Genomic DNA, 23,540 nt, shown 5'->3' on the forward strand with positions numbered 1-23,540 from the left:
AATTGATTGAATCGTATTTAAAAAAAATCTGTGTAGAAATATGTATTTTAAAAAAATTTACATTTCATTGCGATTGAAGAAAACTACCACATTATCCTCAAAACTATTCCAGGTTTTCTTTTTTGGAGTTCAGAAAATAAGTTTCCATATAGTAAAATCATAATAAATATTTAAAAACTAAGAACACATGCATTAATAAAAACCGCAACATCCTCACTATAAAGAAAATGTGTATGACGTCACAAATTACCATCTTCACGTAAACCTTGATTTATTTGAACTAACCTTCTATTTTGTTTGCTTGGATAGAATAAAGTTATTTTGTTTTCGTGTTTTCAGTCGATAAAATCATGTTTTAAGAGCAACTATAGAAAATTTTTCAAATATTGTTTTGAAAATAGCAAAAATTTAGTAAAATCAATATCACATTTATTAAAATTTCCGATTTTTTAACATAGGCATTGTAAAATTTTTACTTAATTTTTTTAATATTTCCCAATAAGTTTAACAGAAAAATTTTTTAATTAAATCAATATTTTAACGTATTGTACCTAATTATATATAGGTATTTATTAGGTTTACCTACCTCTTACAAAAAAAAACAAACATTTTTTACTCATAGAAAGCTTATACTTAAATCTTTTTTAGCATCTACCTCTACCTCTTCATAAATAGAAAAAATTAGGTGATCTTTTATTAATTTTTTTTACAAATAGAAGAAAGTCAAATAAAATAAAAATACCTATACCTACTTATCTAATCTGCGTATTTCAAAGAAAACGGCAGTTCAAATAATCAAGTAGGTCAGCATTTCAATACATTGAAATTATTCTAAATACCCACTAATATCTATAGGTACCTACCTATTTAGATATGACAATGGTATTGCCAGTAATTACCTAGATATGCAGGCATCATTAATTAAACCTTTTTCTTGTTTTTTTTTAATAGCATAAGTATTTATTCGAATCTAATCCAGAAATGTAGAATTAAAAGAAACCCCCAGGCGGGGGATAATGTTACAGTTATCAGATTACATAAACGAATTTTGGCTTATTTTATTACGTCACCTTCTATCGGAAAGAAGCAGATTTGGGAGCACCCTGCTCTTTCATTTCATACGCCGATAGGTAATAATTAAACAACGGACGTACGTTTCCAGCTCACACGTCCCGAACACGCTTACGCGAGCGAGACAGATAGGTCAGTGGGGTTTTGTTTTATATGATTGGCTCGGAAGTATAATGCAAACAACTCCGTGTAGCATAACTTGCGGTGTTAAAGATACACTTTTAAACTTGTTAGAGTGAAAGAGATAATCGGGCAGATGTGGGACTTGTATCGTACGCCGTATGAATAAAGCCCGTCCGGTGTGAGTCGCGAGGGACGTCGTTGAAAAACATCTATGACGGTAGGAGCGAAAGAACTGCTGAAATGTCTGAGCTAGCCTCGTGGAAGTGTAGACACAACACAAGGCCACGCCATATTGAATTGAATCAGTCGTCTGTTAATTTTGGCCTGGAGTGAAGTGGTGTCTCCCGGTTTATTTTTCCGTGTTTTGTGTAGAAAAATAATTAACAACAAATATATTGCTAACACACGGATAAAGCAATAAACAATGTTAATTAGAATAGTGAAACGCCTGTGTGTGCCTGGATAGTACATGGGTTTTTATTCAGAAAAGTGTGTATACAGGAAGATAATCGATTTGTCAACGCGAGTTTAGATTACAATTTCGGTGCACTAATTGACCCAAGGTGCGTTCAACCATTACCACACAACCGTATCATGTTTGGTGTCGTTTAACTCGGCTCCTCATGCAGATTCTCCTGGCGATGATCGTTTTGTGTAATTCCACCGTTTGAGCGATTTATTAAAATAAAAACAAATCGGAGCATCCCGCGGCCGTTCACTCTGCTCTCGGTCGCGGAGCTGGTCAAGAGAAGACTCACGTTCACAGTAGCTACATGGGGTTATCGCCGAGACGTGTGCTCTAGCTTGATTAACAAGTTTTGATAATTATTACCGGTGGTGAGGCTGAAGATCGGAGTGCGGGAGAGACAACGCTGTATTTACATAATTATTTATATTGTTCGCGCACCACTTTCTCGCATCTCTGTAGCTTTAATATCAATCCGATATATTTCACTAGCGCGCCGCGAATTATGCAGCCCATTATCTTGTGTAGATGATTGAAGTGTCCGCCAGTACCACATACATAACGAATTGTTTCATACGCAGGTGACTGATAATCTGGGGTCTCATGGAAAAAATGGAAGTCGATGAAGCTGTTGTGGATTTAAGTATTAGGTATGTTGTGCCACATTTCCATTACGCTGCCTTGAATAATCTCAATTACACACACTCCATTTTATCAGTACAATGACATCGTGCGGGAGGGGACACTTCAGATCGGATATTTTGCAAAAAATGCTTGTCATTTATTCAGAATTAACAGCGGGGAGCACGGAATTCACAGAATTACATAATTGTTTTGGATACGTGTTTGTTTAAGGCTTACCACTTAGTTGTAAACTTTAGTTTATGCATTGAATTCGAGCACATTATTTAGAAATGTCAAACATAACCTAAAACGTGTTAAACTGTCAAATGCCTCGATAAAACTTACGAATCCGCTGATAAATTGTAGTTTGAATCATTGGGAGTTTATTTTCTTCATTTAAGGAAGTAGTTGAATATGTAGAAAGTATTATTTTCATAGAAAAATAATAAATTAGGTGGTAAGTAGGTATAATGTGTCTTGGAGGGAAAACTTTTTTCTACATACCTATTTAAGTATTAAAACGAACACTTATTTATTTAATAGAGTTTTAATGTAGCCAATACATAGGTACCTACTTAAGTACTATGAAATTAAGGGAACTTTTTAAATACAAAATTTTCTTTGCTAATGAAAAAGAGACGACCTCGTGTGTGTTTAGCTCAACATAATTTTTATCAGATTGTATTGTAACTTGCATAACGAAAATGGCATAGCTCTTTTTGTTATATAGATTATATTTCTTTTTCCAATTCATTTTTATTGTTTCTGGGAAAACTTTAATCGTGTGACTCCTGTTCAGACAGGGTTTCGGTTATCAGTAACCAGATTAGATTTGCGATTGATTTATACAAATGTTAATTCAAGATCAAACCGCAGCTGTCAAAAGTTTCCATTTGATAATAAAAAGAAGTACAATATAAGTAACACATTATTTGGAATGTGATATGTTAAGATCTATATGATTAGACTGTCTTGAAAGTTTGAATTTAACTTTAATCTAAGCTTAAGTGAAATGAGGTTTACGTTTCCGTTTTATTTGTCTCACATCTTTGGAAAACAGTGAGATTCTCAGAATGATTCTTTCAGAACCAGTTTTCTATTTTATCAAATAAGTAAGTTAAAGTTGAATTTTATAAATCTATAATAGCTGACCACTGCAGGGGATAATGTGAAGGTGATTTTCGTGAGGACAACTTTTTTATTATATTCAAATTTGAACCTATTGAATTGACATGATATTTATCAAGTCATGGCGGATGTACACTACAAGTGAATAGATACATAAATAATTGCTCAAGTGAGGTTAAAGTTTTCTTTAAAATTTTGTTTCTGTAAAACTTGATATGTATTTAGAATTATATACCACTGTTGCTACTACCTACTAATATATACATATATGAATGTTTACGTTGAAAGTGACATTACTACTGGACTCATTGGCAGATAGCTTTTGCGGTGACAGGTAGTCGATGTAGTCGGCAAAAGTTGTTTACGAAAAACAAAAAATTGCCGCCGCCAATGATATTGCGGCTCGCTCAATGGTTGACTGATCCGTCTGCCGGGTGAAAGCTAGGAACTTGCACTCGGAGCTTAAAAATAAAAATCAGCGGAGAAAATCGTTGATTTGAACACAAATCTCTGCTTTTCGGGTCAAGGGTTAGGTTAGAATTGTCCGATAAGTGTTGGTTATGTCGCCGATTTGTTTTTTATTAACGTAGAAGCAAAAATATTAATTACAATTAATTGTTCTGACTAACGTTAGTTATAATATTTCTTAAACATGGTGTACATCGATATGGAAAACCTGATATTGTCAGGGAATTTCGTAGGACTGGGAAATATCAAAGGATTTTTTAAATTTTCGTGGAATTTTTTCAAATTATAATTGCAATCGGCAATCACTGGGTGTTAGTCGCTACCTGCTACTAGTATTACTAAGAATAAGTTAACGTTGTCCGTTTAATTCTTATTATTAGAATTTTATCTCGGATTTTGTTAAGAAAAAATAAAAATCTCTTCTTAAAAATCAGCAGTTTCGTTACTTGCAGTCGAATAGAAAACATTCTTGATCCCGAGCTTAAACATTTCTTTAAATATCGCGTAATTTGTTTGATATTACAATAACAGTTGTTTCTTTTTAAATAATATCCCATATGACACCTATTCGAAAAAAGTTAATTTATTTTCTCGAAAATGTTGGTTAAAAAAAGAAACCAACTAACACCATTGAAAAGAACACAAAAACTTACATTAGAATATTTCAATAGTTTTTTTTTAAATTTGATTCTAAAACTAAGTTACAGCTGTTTTAATTTCAATAAAATTCGAACGAGGTAGAATTTTTTTTCGGCGGAATGTTGCAAAATATCAAACTGTACACGATTTTCAGTATCTTTAATAGCTCCCGAGATCCTTATAATGATAATCAAATTTGATTCACTCTGTACATAAGTATAATGACCATGTGGAATTTTGTATACTAATTTAGAATAAAAAAATGTTTGTATTAGTTTTTGCTTGACTGAATATTAAATAAGCCTAATATACTGGTTCATTTTTAATTTACCAGAAAATTACCGTGTTTTAATTGGCCGAAATTAAAAATAACACGTCGTTTCAAAAAAATAATGGGACTTATTGGCCAAATTGGAACGGCTTTTAGAGTAAATATTTCCCATAATAAAGATTTTAATAATTTCTTCAAAGAAATAATGGAATTAACAGTTTTTGATTTTATGTAAACTAATGCAAAAAATTTGTCAAAAGAATTTCCGAAATTTTACCGTGATTTTTGACAAACTGTATTTAGGTGAAAAATGGTCGTATAGGGAATTAAAAAATAACAAATGGTCGTACAGAGAATTAAAGGGAAGTTTCGTAAACTGGAATAAATTTCCTATAACATGCTGCCGCAACTTTTCGGAAAAAAAATTTGTATTTCATCTTTTACACGAATTTTAAAAAACAGGAAAAAAGGGTAAATTACGGTTTTTTGAAAAATTGACGGATAAATTAGAAATATTCACGAAATAACTATTAATGTTGCAGGCATGACTTTTACAGTTCGATATACCCAAAAGATTCCTGTGAAGTTTCATCTCGATCTAGCCAGCCGTTTCTTTGTTTCAAACAGTGAAACTTTTGAAAAAAATTAAAGGGTCCCGTTTTTTGAGCTTAAACATTTCATAATCATGATTAAAGTGAAAAAAAATGTTTGAGGTTTTCTCACATTTTTACCGAAAATTTCGTTTAAACTGATGAAAAAAGAAACAAAATTCGAAAAATTTTTGAAGTTTCTTTTTGTTTTTTTTTTGGAAAACCTTCCGGGCATTGAAGAAAACAAAAACCAATTGTTTCCAGCACGATTCTGTCCTGTTCTGTTCATCAACTTTTAATTAAATTAAAATTAAAGTTGACCCAAACCAGATTTCGACACCGGTTCATACCGTTTTTTGAGACAAATTTCTAATTAATGTTTGTGCAGTCTATAATCACTAAAAAAGCTGCCTTTTTCCTTCTCTGAAAAAAAATTTCAAAAAATTCAAGTCTTGAAGATTCTAGTTTTGAAATCTTGAGAGTAAGGCAGAAATTTTACAATTTTTGTTTTTCAAAACTGCCCATAAGCTCAGATAATTTTTTTTCAAGGTTAAATTGTTGATTTTTTGATTTTTAATTTTAATTTAACGCGAAATTGTGACAAAAATAAAGCAAAAATTTATTTTCAGCTTAATCATGATTACCTAATTGTTGTTTAAGGCGCAATAAACCTGCTCCTATATTTTTTTTTTATAAAACTGACGATTCAGGTTCGACCGATTGATTTCAAAATTTACATGCCTTATGGGCATGTATCGAGTTAAAAAAAAAACCTACCTACAAACTGGTACTTTTCGCAATATTTGCAAAGTAGTCGTTGATTTCCCGAAACAGCAAGAAAAAGTAATTTTTTGCAATTTTTCAAATTAATACTGAATATATAATTTTTTTTCTCAAACATACCAAGAGGTCCTTAAGAGGATCTATTCAACTTTCCAAAACCCATCTTCCGTTCGCTGTACGATCATTAGTTCCCGAGATATGTCGATGATAAAGAAAAGGGTATTTTTTTGCTTTTACAAATATTTTGTTTTTAAATTTATGTACATCACGAAAAAATGCTTTTTTTATTGGTTTTTTAATAATAATTTGGTTGGATCGTACTCCACAAGAAAATGCGAGAGATCGTTTTTGTTCTAAATGAAATTTTCTACAAGATAGCATCGTTCCAATTTTTTTATTGCTAACTGTCAAACAGCCGCTAGGACGATACGGTAACAATGTGGAGGGGGCGCATATTNAGTAAATATTTCCCATAATAAAGATTTTAATAATTTCTTCAAAGAAATAATGGAATTAACAGTTTTTGATTTTATGTAAACTAATGCAAAAAATTAAAGGGTCAAAGGAATTTTCGAAATTTTTCCGTGATTTCTGACGGACTGTATTTTAGGTGAAAAATGGTCGTATCGGGAATTAAAAAAACAAAAAAAGGTCGTACAGAGAATTGAAGGGCAGTTTCGAAAACTGGAATAAATTTCCTATAAAATGCTGCCGCAACTTTTCGGAATTTTTTTTTCATCTTACACGAATTTTAAAAAACAGGAAAAAAAAAGGTAAATTATGGTTTTTTGGAAAATTGTCGGCTAAATTAGAAATATTCACGTAATAACTTATGTTAAGCATGACTTTTACAGTTCAATATCCCCAGAACTCGACCCAGAAGATCCCTGTGAAGTTTTATCTCGATCTAGCGAACCGTTTCCGTTTCAAACTTGAAAAAAATATTTTTTTGAGGTTTTCTCACAATTTTACCGCAAATAACTTTTAATCTGACGCAAAAAAAAATGCGAAAAATTTTCGAAATTTTTGAATTTTTTATTTTTTGGAAAACCTTCCGGACATTGAAAAAACAAAATCCCATTGTTTCTAGCACGATTCGGCTTTTCCGTTCTATGCTTCTGTTCATCAACTTTTAATTAAATTAAAATTAAAGTTGATGACCCAAACCAGATTTCGACCCCGATTCATACCGGTTTTTGACACATTTTTAATTAATTTTTGTGCAGTTTGTACTCACTTAAAAAAGTTTTTTTTTCAAAACTAACCCTTAACAAAAAAATTCCAAAAAATTTTTGAAAAAAAAATACAAAATTTTTTTGTCGCGCTATTTCGTAGAATTGCATGATAACAGTAACTCCTAAAATTTCGACCGAAAGATCTAAAAACTAGAATCGTGGAGCTTCAAAATGTTTTTTTTTTAATTCTCGATACGATAATTTTTCACCTAAATAGTCGTCTCAAAAATCACGACAAAATTTCTGAAATTCTTTTGTCCCTTCAATATTTTACATTTATTTAGTATTATTTATTAATGCTGTTATGATTTAGCTAAAAATTTCACATCGTTTGAAATACACTGCAAAAAAAATAAGAAAAATTTTCGAATTTGATTAGTGATTTTTGTAAGTTTGTAACTTCGTGAATAATTTCGAGAAAAAAAAACATCTTGAAGCTTGAAGATTCTAGTTTTGAAATCTTGAGATGAATTATTTGTAAGGCAAAAATTTTACAATTTTTGTTTAATAATTACTTATTAACACTAATGTTATAGCAAACTAAAAGCTTAATAAATTAATAATGACGAAACGCTATTTTGACATTTCTTAATATTCGTATTTAACAGACAAATGTTGACAGTAGCCTACTATAGGTAATGTATTAAAGAAATAAAAAATACGCGTTTATTTTTTTGCATTAAAACGGCGCCCCATACGAAGAAAATGCAAGAGAGATTTTTTGTCACAAATTGAACGAGGAATTCAAAAATGATTGATTGTATGATTTTAATTTGTAATATATTAGTGGCGTACCATTTTTTTCTTTAAAAAAATTGAGATTTTACTCGTACGCGCACCAATGATGAACATAAAATTCTTAATTGCGTGTCAAAAAATGCGCAATAACTACCTCTTAAAACCCACCAAATTTCATTTGCACATCTCGACCGGTTTCAGAGCAATAAATTAAATTGTCAGTTTTTAAGAAAAACTTCGACACCCCGTATCTCGGAAAACGAATCATTTGCGGACATACGTTTATAAGCAAACTGCCATTATTTTCTCATGTAGAATCACCCCCTGAAATTTGTCGCACTTATTTACTAACACCCTGTATAATTTTTTTCCTCAAACATACCAAAAGGTCCAATTAAAGACTTCTTCAAGTTTCCAAAACCCATCTTCCATTCGGTGTACGATCATTATTTCATGAGACATGTCGATGAACTCAATAACCGATATCCCAGTGAGAAAAAATCGTTCGGGAAATTGAAAAAATAATTTTTTTGCCGAGTTTATACCTAGGTATATCTTTTTTTTTTAATTTCATTCGAGTTTAATAACGTTATTTTCTCGTTGTATATCTAAATGTGATAAACATGGTAAACAAAATAATGCAACGAAAAAATGCTTTTTTATTGTTTTTGTTTTTTCATGAATTTAGTTGGAACGAGAAAATGCAAGGTATCGTTTTTGTTCTAAATGAAATTTTCTACAAGATAGCATCGTTCCAATTTTTTTGATTGCCAACTGTCAAACGCCCGCAAGGACGATACGGTAACAATGTGGAGGGGGCGCATATTGCTCAAACACCTTGTATACGCACATCACCTCCCAGTTACACGAGTTTACTTTATTATATTAATAACGTTTTAATTTTAAACCGAAGTATTCCTCAGTGTCGGTTTGTTTATTCTGCACGAAAATAAACATACAAAGGCCCTCCTGTTTATTTTTCTTACGCAGAACCAGGCCGTCGTGTTTTCAGCAGTGTACGAATCTTTATCGCAATAATGAAAAAATGGGGAGTCGAGTGGAGATGGATGTTTGGTTTACGCCGGGTGAAAGGTGAGGAGGGGGCGCTTTATTAGGTCCTCGTGACTCCCGCTCACAAAGCAAAAATCTGGTGGAGAGGCCGTACCTATCTGTCAAGCGATTGTTTAGATTGTAAAACTTTTTTTCTAACAATTATTTTATAATTAATTTATACCGAAAAACATGGATTAGAGGTGGATATGAAGTAAAGGTCGTGCTCACTGATTTTTCTAAAGCTTTTGATGGAATTCTTCATCCTACTTTGTCTCCTAAGGTGAAAAACGAGGTGAACAATGTTGACGCAAATAATTACGTCAGATATGCCACATGAGTCTCATTTGGGCCCTTTGCTCATTTCTTTATTTATCAATGATATTATCACCTGTTTTTCTCGTTCACAATAGTAATTTTCCATAAACCCCACCCCACTTTTTTTTTACAAATTGACTAGTCATGTGTTTGAAAAATTATTTAGGATTACACCTTGATCTGTTATTTTGATAGTCCAGTTTATATCTAACTCTAATGCACTGTGAGGGTTTCTAGTTTAACGATAGTAACTCATATTTAAGAGCGATTTAAAATTTAAGTAGTTGGATATCTTAACCAAATTTAACTTAACTTTATGGAAAAGGAAACCCTAAAAAATTGAAAAACTAATTTTAGGAAATTAAATACTATTAAATAAAGGTTAAAATTGCACTATTTTAAAAGCAAATCTGTCAAATTACTCAAAATAAATATGTAGTAGAAATATAAATAAAAGAACAAATCGAGGGGCGATCCGCTGATGTAATCTTCGTACGTTTGCCCTGGAATCTTTATGTAATCTACGTAATCTTATCTGTAATCTATGTAATCTATCTGTAATCTACGTAATCTTATCTGTAATCCTCGCTGTAATCTATGTAATCAGCTAATGAATTTCGTCGATGTAGTCGTTATACAACGCCCCCCCCCCTACCTCATTTTCCAAAGAATGCCACAGAAACCTCGACAGAAACCTATATGGTGCGATTGGTGTGTTCCGAAGGGCAATCCGCCAAGGAAAAAACAGACGAAGATTACAAAATTTCTGAAATCTCTTGTAATGTATCTGCAGATTTCAATATCAATTCAAAAAATATTACAAATTTCATATAAATAATCAAGATTACAACACATTTCAGGAGATTTCAGAGTTATTTTAGTAGATTTCAATGATTACTTAAGATTTCAATAGGATTATTAGAAATTAAAAGAATATTTCAAAATTTCTTAATAAGGTTTCAAGGAATACGGGAAGATTACAATAAGTTTTGAATGTCCATTTGAACAAAAATAATTGAATTAACTTCAAATGTCATTCATTTCATTCATTAACAGTAGTACTTTGATTAAGAATTTCCAGTATCAGGCATTTTTTGGGCAAAAATTGTAACATTCTGATTAAGTTTTTTGTTCGAATGAACGTTAAAAACATTTTGTCATGACAAAAATGATAATGCTATTTTGAAAGTAGGTAAGTATTTTCCCAAAAACTAATAAATAAAAAATATATTAAGCTTTTATTAATACTTGCATTTAATACTTTACTTGTATACAGTGTGTTTAAAAAAGACGCGGCAATATTTAAGGGAGTGATTGCTCAGGTCAGTTTATAAAAAAAGTCCTATAAACATAGGTCCGCAAACGCTTCGTTACCGATCTACAGAATGTGAAATTTCATTAAAAAACAGTAAAAATTAAATTTCTCTAAAACGCAGCCCCTTATTATTACCTACTACAAACAACAGTATGTACCACATTTCAAAAATCAATCAAATTTGATAATTTGAATTTCTTTGTTCAATAATTTAAATTTCTCAATTAAAACAACATTGGGTTTAGGTGCGCAATAAAATGTTTTTTATTTTTTTACTCAATAACGGTGTGACGTACGGTGCGTATAATCTGAGGAAAGCTTTCTTCTTCATAATTGAACAAGGAATTAAAAAATTATATTTTTAGAAAAACCAGCGGGGTCCTATTTTTTTCATTAAAAATAGCTAGTCACTGGTAAGACTAAAAAATCGTTTTGTATTGCAAAGTACGCGTCTGCCATAGCTATTGACAGGCCTAAAATTTCATTATAATATCAAGAGGTTTTGGAGAAATTTAATTTTTACTGTTTTTTTAATGAAATTTCAACATTCTGTAGATCGGTAACGAAGCGTTTGCGGACGTATGTTTATAGGAACTTTTTTTTTAAAAATGATCTGGGCAATCGCCCCCTTAAATATTGCCGCGTCTTTTTTAAATACACTGTATACAGGTAAAGTATTAAATACAAGTGTTAATAAAAGCTTAAAATATTTCTTATTATTTATTTTTTGGGAAAATGTTTATTTTATGTTACTTCTATTTTTTTATTTTTATTAGTTTATTGGATTATTATATTTTTATCTTTCAATAAAAATATATACTTACCTACTTTCAAAATGGCGTTATCATTTTTGTCATGACAAAAAGTTTTTAACGTTCATTCGAACAAAAACTTAATCAGAATGTTACAATTTTTGCGTAAAAATGATACTGGAAATTCTTAATCAAAGCACTACTGTTAATGAATGAAATGAATGACAGTTGAAGTTAATTCAATTATTTTTGTTCAAATGGACATTCAAAACTTATTGTAATCTTCCCGTATTCCTTGAAATATTATTAAGAAATTTTGAAATCTTCTTTTAATTTCTAATAATCCTATTGAAATCTTAAATAATCATTGAAATCTACTAAAATAACTCTGAAATCTCCTGAAATGTTTTGTAATCGGTTGAAAGATATTGTAATCTTGATTATTTATATGAAATTTGTAATTTTTTTTAAATCGATATTGAAATCTGCAGATACATTACAAGAGATTTCAGTAATTTTGTAATCTTCGTACGTTTTTTCCTTAGCGGATCGCCCCTCGGAACAAATAAACCTTACTTATTTAAAAATAAGGTACAAAATGCATTTGCACAAACGCTTCATTGGTTTTCAATGAAAATAAAGAATAAAATAAATAATCAACGTCCAAAAAAAAATTGTGGCTTCTATTCTTTTTTTCTCCAAGTTGAACTTATTCAGTACATTAAAATTACATGAATAATTCCTCCATACTTATTTTTTACTGTATTATACATTCAATTTGCAAGAATTCCTCTATTTAAGTCAACCAGTCCAAATTCCAATGCGAGGAATCATTGCAATTAATATATTTTTAATTTTTCCTGACGCCATTAATTTGTCGCCTTTGTTTATGCATGATGGAGAGGTTTGCATACTTACAATTAGTGGTTTCAGATGAATTATCAACAGCAATTATTATTTTATGAAAACATTTAGAATCCCAGTAAGATTGGTTATTAAAATGTCCAATTGAGTTCTAGAATATCGCCCCTTTGTTGGTGTACGCGGCTGTTTGAATTTTTAATAATCGTTAGATATCTGTTTTATATCGCAGAATGTGTACACGTTTGTAAATAAATCACAAACATTAAAAATATACAGGTCTTACGGTGACTTGCTACGCGTGATTTTCGGGGGGACTTTTGTCAAGCTTCAATTCTATAAAAAAGTTGCTTTTGTGATGAAAACTTATTGTCGAATTTGCTTAACTTCGAACCGCCATAACTTGGGTTTTCTAAATGGAACACCCTGTATATTGTGTATAGCATTCATTTCTGTTTATTACAATTGTGTTTTTTTTACGAAAGTGATAACAAATCGCCAAAAACCAATGTAACGCAAGAAATACTAAATTTTTACCGTTACTAATTGTTTGTACATAAGTTTCAACTTTAAAATAAAAATTCTTAATAAGTATTGGGCTCGATATTGGACGGAATTATAAAATTTAGTCTGTTGTAAAGATAATTGTAAGAGCTTTCAAAAGAAATATTACTCAACCCCCAATGCTATTTAAATATTTTGGGGTAATGCTTACCCTTACTTGTGGATGAAAGTGGCGGAATCAAAAATACCAGCAAGGAATGACCCCCTTTAATCTAAAATCGACGGGTCTGAGCGTTTTTCTACAATCTTAACGCAGTTCCTGAAAATGGTTCTGTTTCGTTTTCATTTGGCCACCCTGTATATGTATATGAACTGTTGTTTTTATTACATATCTAGTCAACTATTTATACATCTTGTAATCTATTAACTACACATATCTGCTTTGCTAATGAATTTTTTTATTGGTTGTGTCCACAAATTTATTGTTATTGTACAATTTAGCCGTCGTTAAATTTTTTATTTGAGTTTTTTCTTTGGTTATTTGTTGTTAAAAATTAATTAAAGCTGTAGGACGTCATCCAGCTGGTTAATTTGTGTCTGTAATCTCCTTTTACGTAAAATAAATATAAATACACGCTTAAAAATAATTACTCATCGGTTTGGGTTATATTTAAATAGTGTTGTTTTATAGTTTCAAGATAACCTGAAATGTTATGGTGTGTATTTTTTTGATAGAGTCACTGTTTGTACAAAATCAAAAAATGTCTTTCTCACTTGAAAATTAATATTCGTATATTGCAATCTATTCCTTTTAAATTTTAAAAGTTTTAGAGATTATGAGTATGAGACTGCCTTACGATTGCAGTGACATATGTGTCTATCTCTAAGAGTTAAGAGAGATATGGTCAAAAGAGTGCCAAGCGTTTTAAGCTCGCTTTACTTTACCGATTTGTTTGCCCAAGAATTCGTTAGGAAATTCTCTTAATTCGCTTTATTTATGTGACGATAAAATTGGTCAAATTTAAATCTTCATAAACCTAACATTCAGAATAAAAATTGTTTATTTATACTGGTATCTAAAGACATATCACAAACCGCAATACACCAGACTTACGTAACTGCAATAACAAACCTTACATGTAAATCAATTATTTAAATATTTATAATAAAAACATACAAGGTGTCTCTAAAGGGTCTGTACACCGCTACGCCAGATATTGTACGGCCCAAAGTAAGTCACATCTTTTTGCTACCCTACTTTGAGCTAATTTCGTGAAATTTTGTACTCGTGGGTTTTTTTGGGATAAGGAATTCGAATTTATCGACGATTTCGTTGTATTTTCTAGAGGGCGCCATAAGTGACCATTTGGACGCATTTAAACCGCCAAAACTTTTTTCTGACACGGTGTTTTTCACTTTGAACTGGACAAATCTTTTCCCCCAACTTTTCTGCTTAAAAAATGTATACCTCGCTAATATCTCTAAGGCCAGCCGTTTTCAACAAAAAGGCATTTAAATTTGTAAATGCATAAAAAAAATTGTTTAAAAGTTATTTTCAGCTCCATTGGTAACGAAATTGAGAGCAATGGTTTATTAGCAAGAGGAAACAGTGCAATTACAATTTTAAATTTCGTTTATTTAACAATTTTACTGCAAACATAATTGACAGAGTGAAAAACATAGTTTCTAAAAACAATCTGTCAATCTAACACAATGTAAGACAATCTAAACAATGTAACCAATTAAACGATCTGAAAATTTAAAAAATAACTAATTATTATTGACGTCTTTGGTAAATTTTAAGGGGTCTTTCCTATAAAGTTTTTACCTAGAACGCTTCGTTCTAGGTAAATAGATACAGGGTGTTAAACTTCAAAAAATATTTTTAATTTTTTTAAATAATTTAAAACTAGTAAGTAAGATAATTTGAAATTGGTCACATGTATTTATGTAAACATTGTCCAAAATTTGAGGGCTTTTCCTAAAATTTACATGATTCAGTGGCGGAAATGCAGGATATTGGTGGCATATTTTTCTAAATAAAATAGTACGCCACTGCTTTACGGTAACAACCATGATATTGTCGGATTCGTTTGACAATTTTCTACAAATTACTACTCTTATGTTTTTCGAAAAAAGCCTGATTTTCGAGTAAAACGTAAAAAACTACTTAATTGAAAACACTTTTACTTAAATGACATGACAAGCACTAATTATTCAGTTATTTATTCGGATAAAGAAATTAATGACAGTCATCATATTAATGATTTTATTTGAGTCCGACAAGCCCGACATCTTTTTAGCAACGAAAATGTAATTTGTTCGAAATTTATTGTTGCTTGAATCTGATGTAAATCATTATCTATTCTTTCTTCTAACTGTTCAGAATGTCAAAGTTGCTACCGCAACCCACTATGTAATTTTAAAAAGCATTACATTCGAATATCGAAGTGTGTTTTTATTTGTTATTTATTAAAAATATTATATAATTGCGGGTACATATTTTTACGGACTAAAAGCAATAGGATAATCCTATAATGTAACTTTGAATGGGTCATATTTACACAAAGGTTACTTTCGACTTTTATAAATACATATTATAATTTTATTTTCCCAAATTCCGTCGTAAAAATTGTTTTTTTTTAACCTTTTTTACAATTAGTAACGTATCTACATACTAGTAATAGGTAATATTTAACAAATCAAGTAAAAAAAAGTTAATAGTTTTAAAAATCAATAGAATGTTTTTTTTTTTTTTGATGTTCGGCACTTCCTCCTCATTAATATCAAAGAAAATATGGTGACTTCAAAGCAGAAGTTCCCAAAATTTTTGTCTCGTAGACACATGTCAATTTTTTCTGTTTTGGTCTTTCTAATATTAATTTTTTACAAATTCATCAACTTCAAATTAATGTATTTTTAACAGCTGTAAATTCTCACAAGTTACAAGTGTTGTGACTACAAAGCGAATAGCCTACAGCACAATTTTATGAAATATACTTAATATGTAGGTAATTCGGTGTAGTAAATAAAATAATTGTTTATTTGAAATTTGGATCAATTCTTAAAAGCTAGATAAGAAAGTAATAACTTAAATTTCAGTAACAAAATTATGTATAACAATAATTTTATAAGTAAACGAAATAGGTTAATTGAACTCAAGAGAATATTCTAACAATTAGCATTCATTAAAATTCAAATCAATTCAGTTATTGGTTTGACCTGTCGACGAAGAATGATCCCATCATCGATCTCGAATTTTCCCATGGTTAAGGCATGGAATCATAGTCCCCCAAATTCCAAATCTTCATCATATTTCATAAACATTTAAGATGTTTTAAAATTTTTTACTTCATACTTCATATGTTATTTATAAGTATGTCTATTATAAAAAAAAAGTATTATGTAAGTACATATTATGTACTATCTGTTTTATGTGAACTATGTTTTATGTAAATTACTTTAAAGTAGATCATTTTTAATAAAAAGCAATCTGTTTTACTAAATTATAATCCATTGTCTCTCTCTGACAGTTGTTTTAAAAATGTAACAACTGGCAACGCTGTTAGCGCACTGATACAACTTACCATGCTAATTCCTGGGTGGCCCAATATGAATTAAGTAAAGTGCGGTTGATTATTGATATGATTTAAAAAAAGAATTTTTGATTCGTATTCAGAGAAATGCCTACTATTAACCGTAAAATATCGACCCCCACTTTAAGTTACGTCACCACATGACATTAAGTTATTGATTACGACTAGCCATTTACTTTATTTAACGATGATAATTCCACTTTAATATTTACATATCAATCTGGAATTTATTTGGCGTACTAAGTGAATAAATATTTAAGGTTAAGAAGGTACTTTATTTTTTTTTCGTGTCAGACCGAGACGAAATCCCTCCGCGTACCATCGGCAACAGTGTGGGCGGGTCAAATCGACCGTTCAATTAAAGATCAACGGTGAGCTGGTCACGAGTACATAATAGTTTCATTTTTAAAATAAACCTCGCAATATTCGCCTAGCGAAGTTATCTACTCGCAGAGGCATACCTGTTCGTACACGGTGTAGGTTATAATCTGTAACCTACATTAATAATAGATTAACTACCATATTTATCGTAGAATGCCGATACCGAGCGTCGGTCTAATATGTGAAATTATGCGCAATTTAAATGAGGAAAGAGGAAAGTATTTAAAATAATGATGGGGAGTCTCGCGATAACGTGGCGTTCGGGAAGATGGAGAAATGTGCCGTGTGGATGATGAACGGTGTTGCCGGTAATGTTCGTCCGGAGGTCGCCAACCGACCTTCCCAAAATCTCCAGCTAGTGCCCAAAACATAAAATTTTTATTCTCTGTCCGAAATGAGTTAAAATAAAAAAATTGGTATTTATACCATAAACCACCTAGACTGACTGTATCTATAGTAGGATCGTATACGATGCAAAGTAGAGCAAAAAATTGTCGGCCTTTTATCAAAGGAAAATCGTGTCATCATTTTTAGGAGGCGTAAGATAAATCATTTCAAGTTTAAAATGAAATTCAATGTAAAATCTGAAATACCGCTGCATACGCACTGTGTTCTGGTAGTAGCTGTAGTCGCCCAGGTGCATCGAGTGTACGAACTGGTCGGTTATACGTCAAATACTAACCTGGCGAGCTTTGCCGTCAATTAGAGAGCGCTTCCAAAAAACAAGTAAACAACAGTGGCGCGTACAGAGGTAAAATGTAATACATATGTGAAATTTAGGAAACAAATTGGATTTATAATAAATTACATTTAAAATAAATAGTTTATGAGAATAAAGGAATTTTTGTAGCAACAAGGGTGCCAGACCTGAACTGATCCCCTCGTCCCTTCATAATGTATAAAGAAATTATTCAATTTGTAAAACCCTTAAAGGCGTACTTCATTGGTTCCCTTGACAGGCAATGATTTATTACTTTGCATCGAATATGATCGTACTATAATTCCAATGCATCTGATCGCGCATTCTTTGCACAGGTCCGGATTAAGCAATATTTTTACACTTATGACAAATATTCATTTATCAAGTTTGGAATTCAGAAAATAATATATTTTAATTAATGTCTTGCTTATATTAAATAAACTTATAAAATAATTTAAATATATTTATTGTCCTTTATATATTTATACGTATTTATATTTATATTTTATCATAAAACTGCGATTTTTCTAATCAAATTTTGGCAACCCCGCTTTTCCAGGATGCTGAACATGTATTTTTTCGATCGCAAAAAATAATATCACATTAATTTTCTGCTCCTTCAAAATTACGGGAATTTGAAAAATTTCATTAAGTTGAAGACTTATGTAAAGTAAATAATTATTAAAAATATGTTACAATCATTTATTCAATATTTTATTAACAGTTTATAGTAATATCACGGTTACCATTGCACTATGTGTGCGAACAAAATTATACAATGTCCTACAATACATTTGCGCATGAAAAAATAACTAGGTAATTATTGACGCGACAGGTATAGCTCAAGTTTCCAGATACGACTGCTCGGCTACCGACTAGGCTCCGAACTGCCTTCATTATAGTCGCCCTATAGCCAGTCTAGGTGGTCTATGATTTTTACTCTCAAATATGTTTTATTTATTTATTTATTTTTGCGAGATGTTGAACCAAACTTAACATTCGAGCTTTTACTATTGTCTGTCTCCCTTTAATATTTTCATTTGTTCATTCAAATATCAAAATTAAATTGTTATTTGTCATGTCGTTGTCAACAAAATACAAAGAAATAATGCTGCCGTTTGGAGAATAGTACAGACAGTCTTCATAAATGGTTACAAGATTCGTGACCATTAATTTTGTTTGAAACAGTAATATGATTTCCTTCGCGTTGGCAATATACCTTTTTAGTAGTGACGTCACATACGCCAAATAATTCCCCATAGGGCTCATTGTTATGAACAATTTCCCAATATTTTTACTAGATCGATTTTCAACCTTATGTACTTTGGACATAAGTGCCAAAAAAATGTCTTCTTTGTCATGACCTTAAATGTCGCGATATTCTGGCAATATTAGAAATATTTAAGAAGTTTCAAATCCCAAGTGACAAACTAAAAGAATTATAGAATGTATATATTTAAAGAACCCCGCACAAAATCTATGGAAAATGGGTCCCAGTCGATTTTGCTGAAATTGAAGTATGTTATAGTTTTTGACTTTCTGATCAAAAGTTGTCATGGGCCCAAGGTGATTCTATGAATAGTTTCAGAGATAAAGAGAGGGGGGGGGAAGTATGTGATTTTGGCTGAATTGACCTGAATTCGGGGAATAGCTTAGCTATCTAAGGTCACCTGGAGGTCAGGTAAAGCCCGTTTCAAGGTCAAACTGAAGAAAAGACTTGTATTGAATTTTGACCAGTGGGTGTATAGGTTTTTGGGCTTGCAGAATCTAAATCTGGAGATAGCGTAACCGTAAAGGTCACCTTCAAGTCAATTCAAGGTCATTTCAAAAATAAAAGGCTTGTATTGAATTTCAACCAGTGCGTATATAAGTTTTTTTTTTGGGGGGGGGAACTGAATTTGAGGAAGCTTAGGCCTACAAGGTGACATTTAGGTCAAGTCAAGATCATTTCAAGGTCAAAGTAAAGAAAAGGCCTTTCACGAATGTTAACCTATAAGTACTTTACTTAAATTTAGAAATATTCTTTTATATCGTTTTTTGTAAGTTTTAAGCACATTGTTGTTACTATTTAACCTCGTATTTAACCAAACATGTGTTGGTTGTTTTTAAATATTTCCAAATCCTTGTAAAAATATATTAATTTGAAGTTCATTTTTATAGTATCTATGTAAAGAGTACACAAGGGTTGTATTCGGTCTGTACAATTTCAACTATGACAATTTGTTGCGTCACACTAAAAGTCTATTGAATTTTAGTAAAATAAAAAATTATTAAAACAATAAGATCAAAATTACGTTAAAAAACAACACTTTGTTTTACTGGCTAGCGATTGGCGTAATTTTTCACATTTTGTTCAATCTCGATGTAGACGCAGCGGTTTGTTATTGTTCATTATAAACGAATCATCATATTTCAAACTAATCAGTAGTTTTCACAGCTAAATCACATCCCTTTGTTATTTAATTATTTTTATAGACTTTTTATGCTTGACGTAAAAGTTAATAAGTTCAAAACGCGTTTTATAATTATTTTATATATATTTTATATTAATATAAAAATTTGGGGTGGTTTTCACCCCTACAATTGGGTTTTTGACTTTGTTTCTGATGAGGGATCAAATGTAATATATTTGTAATTAATTTTCGTCCAAGAACCACCTCTCTGTCTTAAGTAGATCAATACTTAAAGCTGTTTGACGCACAACAACTTATTGAACAATAAATTACAACTTATTTTTCAACAAATTAATTTCACATTTCAACATTTACAACAATTTATTGGCCAATTTCATTGATGCCAACCTCGAACTTCATTGTTCGTCTACTTTCAAACTCGAATCATCATAATTGGGTTGGCATTACAAAAAAATATAAAGTGTAACAAGATGACCTTAAAATTGACCAATAAATTTGGTAGAACATATTCTAAATCACCAATTTCTTTGTCAATAAATTGTACTCCAATTTCTGTTTTACATTTCATAAAATAAATTGAAGGTCAACTTGTTCAATTTATTGTTCAATAAATTGTGTGTAAAACAGCTTTAGTCCAGGGAACCAAGGATTTTCCCTCTGAATTCTTTCCGACGGAACCGATTGACGTAAAACTTGGACTATAAGTAGAAAATAGCTCAAGAAACAAAAGTTATATAGTGCCGATAAGCGCTTTTGTCCAGGGGGTGAAAGAGGATGAAAAATAAAATATTGGAAATAAGCCCAGGAATCGCTAAAACAGTCAATTTTAAGCAAAAAGTATCTTATGAACATTTAGTTATTGGTGATTGAAAATGTAAATTTTTTATTAAATAAAAGACCTTTTCCAGTAGTTTTTCGCGAATAGTTCGGAAAATAGACATTCTATGGAAAGAAAACATCACGAAAAAAATGAAGCTTATAGAAAAAGAAAAATATTGAGATTTTTTCACTTATGTAGGTCAATAGGTGTTGAAGATAATTTCATGTCCTCCAAAAACTACAATTGGAAGCATTTAGCGTGGAATAACTAAAAAAAATCTATTTTCAAGAAAAATGCACAGCAAATTTTTTAAAGTACTTTAAAAAATCTTTAAAATGAATTTGACTTTAAGTCATTAGCATAAAAATTAACAGAGTTATGATCAAAATAAAACTGTTAATTCGCTTTTTCGGAAAAAAAAATCAGTACAAAAACTGATGAATTTTTAACGAGATTTAAAATTAAAGTTAATCCTTCTACAATTTACATTTTTTATGTGCTAACAATATATTGTACAAGTTTAAGCGGTTTAGAATGCATATTTTTGAAAATATCACTTTTTTATTGAAAACAAATATTTTTTTAATTGCAAAAAAATAACATTTTTGAAAATAACTAAAAATAAAAAAGATTCGAAAAATATTCAAGAGTCCAAAAGTTTCTATTTTTTTTCACAAAATATTTTGCTTATTTTTATTTGTGTAGGATAAAAATTAACAGAGATGTCGCTGCTAGAACTTTGCAATTGAGGGCGAAGGTAATGTTTTTCAAACCCTTTAACGCTCGCTTTAACCTCAAAATTCTCAAAAATAACGCGTTTAAAAATATTAAATTTTACAGTACTTTTAGCTTTCGAAATTTTCCATAAAATCGTTTTTGGATAGTCTTAATAGCTTCAAAATTAAGGAAGTTGTTAAAAAACCAACGGTACCTTAATGCTTCAATTTTCAATTTTCTGTTCACCCCCCTAAACAGAGATTTTAACGAAAACCTCGAAACAGGTCAATTTAATTTTGTCAATTTGTTTACATAAATCATATTTTTAATTCTTTTTGAGTAAATATGATTTTTTTATAAATAAAAAATATAGTTTTTCTGAAATAAAAAATAACGGTAGCAGCCCCCAAACACGGAATCATTTGCGAAATATTTGATTTTTATCATAAGTAATTTCCATTTTGTTGCATTTCAAAATATTGATTAGAACCCCAGAAATTTTGAAAAAACTGTTTTGAGGGCGAACTTTGAGGGTGTATTTCACCCCGTAAATATGTTTTTCCGCCGATAAAAAAATACGTGTCTCTTTACATTTTTTAGAGTAGATTGAAAAAAAAAAATACAAAATTTATTCGTTTTTCTGCTTGTTATGATTTTTTTAAGTTTCTGAAATCTTCCCTTAACTTCTAGCCTCCCTAACTCTGTTAATTTTAATAGTACAAGAAAAAGTCAAGATGCCATTTTTATGTAGAATTGTATGCTTTACAACTTTTATTTTTTTTTTCTAGCACTTGCCCCTTTTGAGTTATATTGAAAAAACCCTTTATTTTGTCACTTTTTTTCACGCCTAGCCGGGGGTTGAAAAAAAAAAATTACTGTCATTTGTTATTATATACCTCAAACTAACTCATATCAAAAATTTAGGCAAGTTGACCAAAATTTCGATTTAAAAGCTTATTTAATTGGATCATAGACTCGGCCTCTTGTTCCGTGTATCTCGTGCTGCCGCATTAAAAGACTCGCTAATAACGCCGACGTTTCTGCCTTTCCAGCTCCAACAACAGGTCATCGCCGGCCCCCGCGTACCAGCTCAACTCCATTCCCGCCGCCGTCGCCGCCAACGTCGCCCCCATCGGCGGTCACCACCAGCACCAGCAGATGGTGAACTCCAGGCGGGTGCTCCGGCCGCGCACCGAGCCGATTTCCTACGTCGAGAGCCCCGACGTGCTCTTCAACGGGCTGCTGGACAAGCCCCGCACCAACGGCAACCTCGACTACAGCAGCGACTCCAGCGAGGGCGAGATGCCGCCGCTGGCGCCCATCAAGGAGCTCAGTCCCTCTGAGCTCAAACATAGGTCAGTGTATGTTCCTTGTAATGGTCCTATTTAGCAACTTTTTTTTCCTAGGGGACATGACCACTTCGCGACTTTTTGTTTCGGCAAGCTGAATTTACCACTATAGATGCTAAATATTATGTGCAATAACATATTAGAATATATTTATTTTCTTGGGAATTGGGTTCTGGTGTGATAGTCGGTTAAAAAAAAAGGATAAAAAACAGCAGCAATGGGAGCACCAATTTCATCAACAATAGCACAATTAGTTATGGAATTTTTAGAGGAAGTAATTAATAATCTAAATTTTGATATAACGAGCGTTCAAATAAAAACGTTGTCGAAGTTGGCTCTGACACATTGGACGTAGGGAGTAGCTTATAGCGACCAACTTAACCTCATTTCTCAACGAGCTGTATAGCAGCTGTCAGTTTCAATAACGTTAATGACTATATAACTTTATTTTAAAGAATAATCGTGATAACAATAACAAACAATTAAAGGAGCTGCGGAAAGTGTCCCCCTCCTTGTTATAACAATAAATTAAAGCAGCTGCTGAAAGTGTCCCCCTCCTTGTTCCAAGCACTTTTCACACCTGTTCCTCAAAGAATTAAAGACATTTTCTAAGATGCTCGGGGTATT

At 31.3% G+C, this 23,540-nt stretch overlaps 1 protein-coding gene across 2 annotated transcripts in view; it reads left to right on the forward strand.

Moving 5' to 3' along the window:
• Positions 1-1,513: 1,513 nt before the first annotated feature.
• LOC108908132 (transcriptional repressor p66-alpha) overlaps positions 1,514-23,540 on the forward strand; it is a 44,387-nt gene continuing 22,360 nt past the window's right edge. The window contains exons 1-3 of one of the 2 annotated variants that reach the window (XM_018712062.2): positions 1,514-1,757; positions 2,242-2,310; positions 22,617-22,919. In XM_018712062.2, the coding sequence (XP_018567578.1) occupies positions 2,264-2,310; positions 22,617-22,919 (350 nt within the window). In that variant the 5' untranslated portion in view covers positions 1,514-1,757; positions 2,242-2,263. Of the gene's footprint in view, positions 2,311-22,616; positions 22,920-23,540 lie in introns of both variants that reach the window. The other variant, XM_018712071.2, reaches the window with a different exon arrangement.

The sequence above is a fragment of the Anoplophora glabripennis genome, unplaced genomic scaffold, assembly GCF_000390285.2.
Source record: "Anoplophora glabripennis isolate ALB-LARVAE unplaced genomic scaffold, Agla_2.0 scaffold11, whole genome shotgun sequence".
Lineage (NCBI taxonomy): Eukaryota > Metazoa > Arthropoda > Insecta > Coleoptera > Cerambycidae > Anoplophora > Anoplophora glabripennis.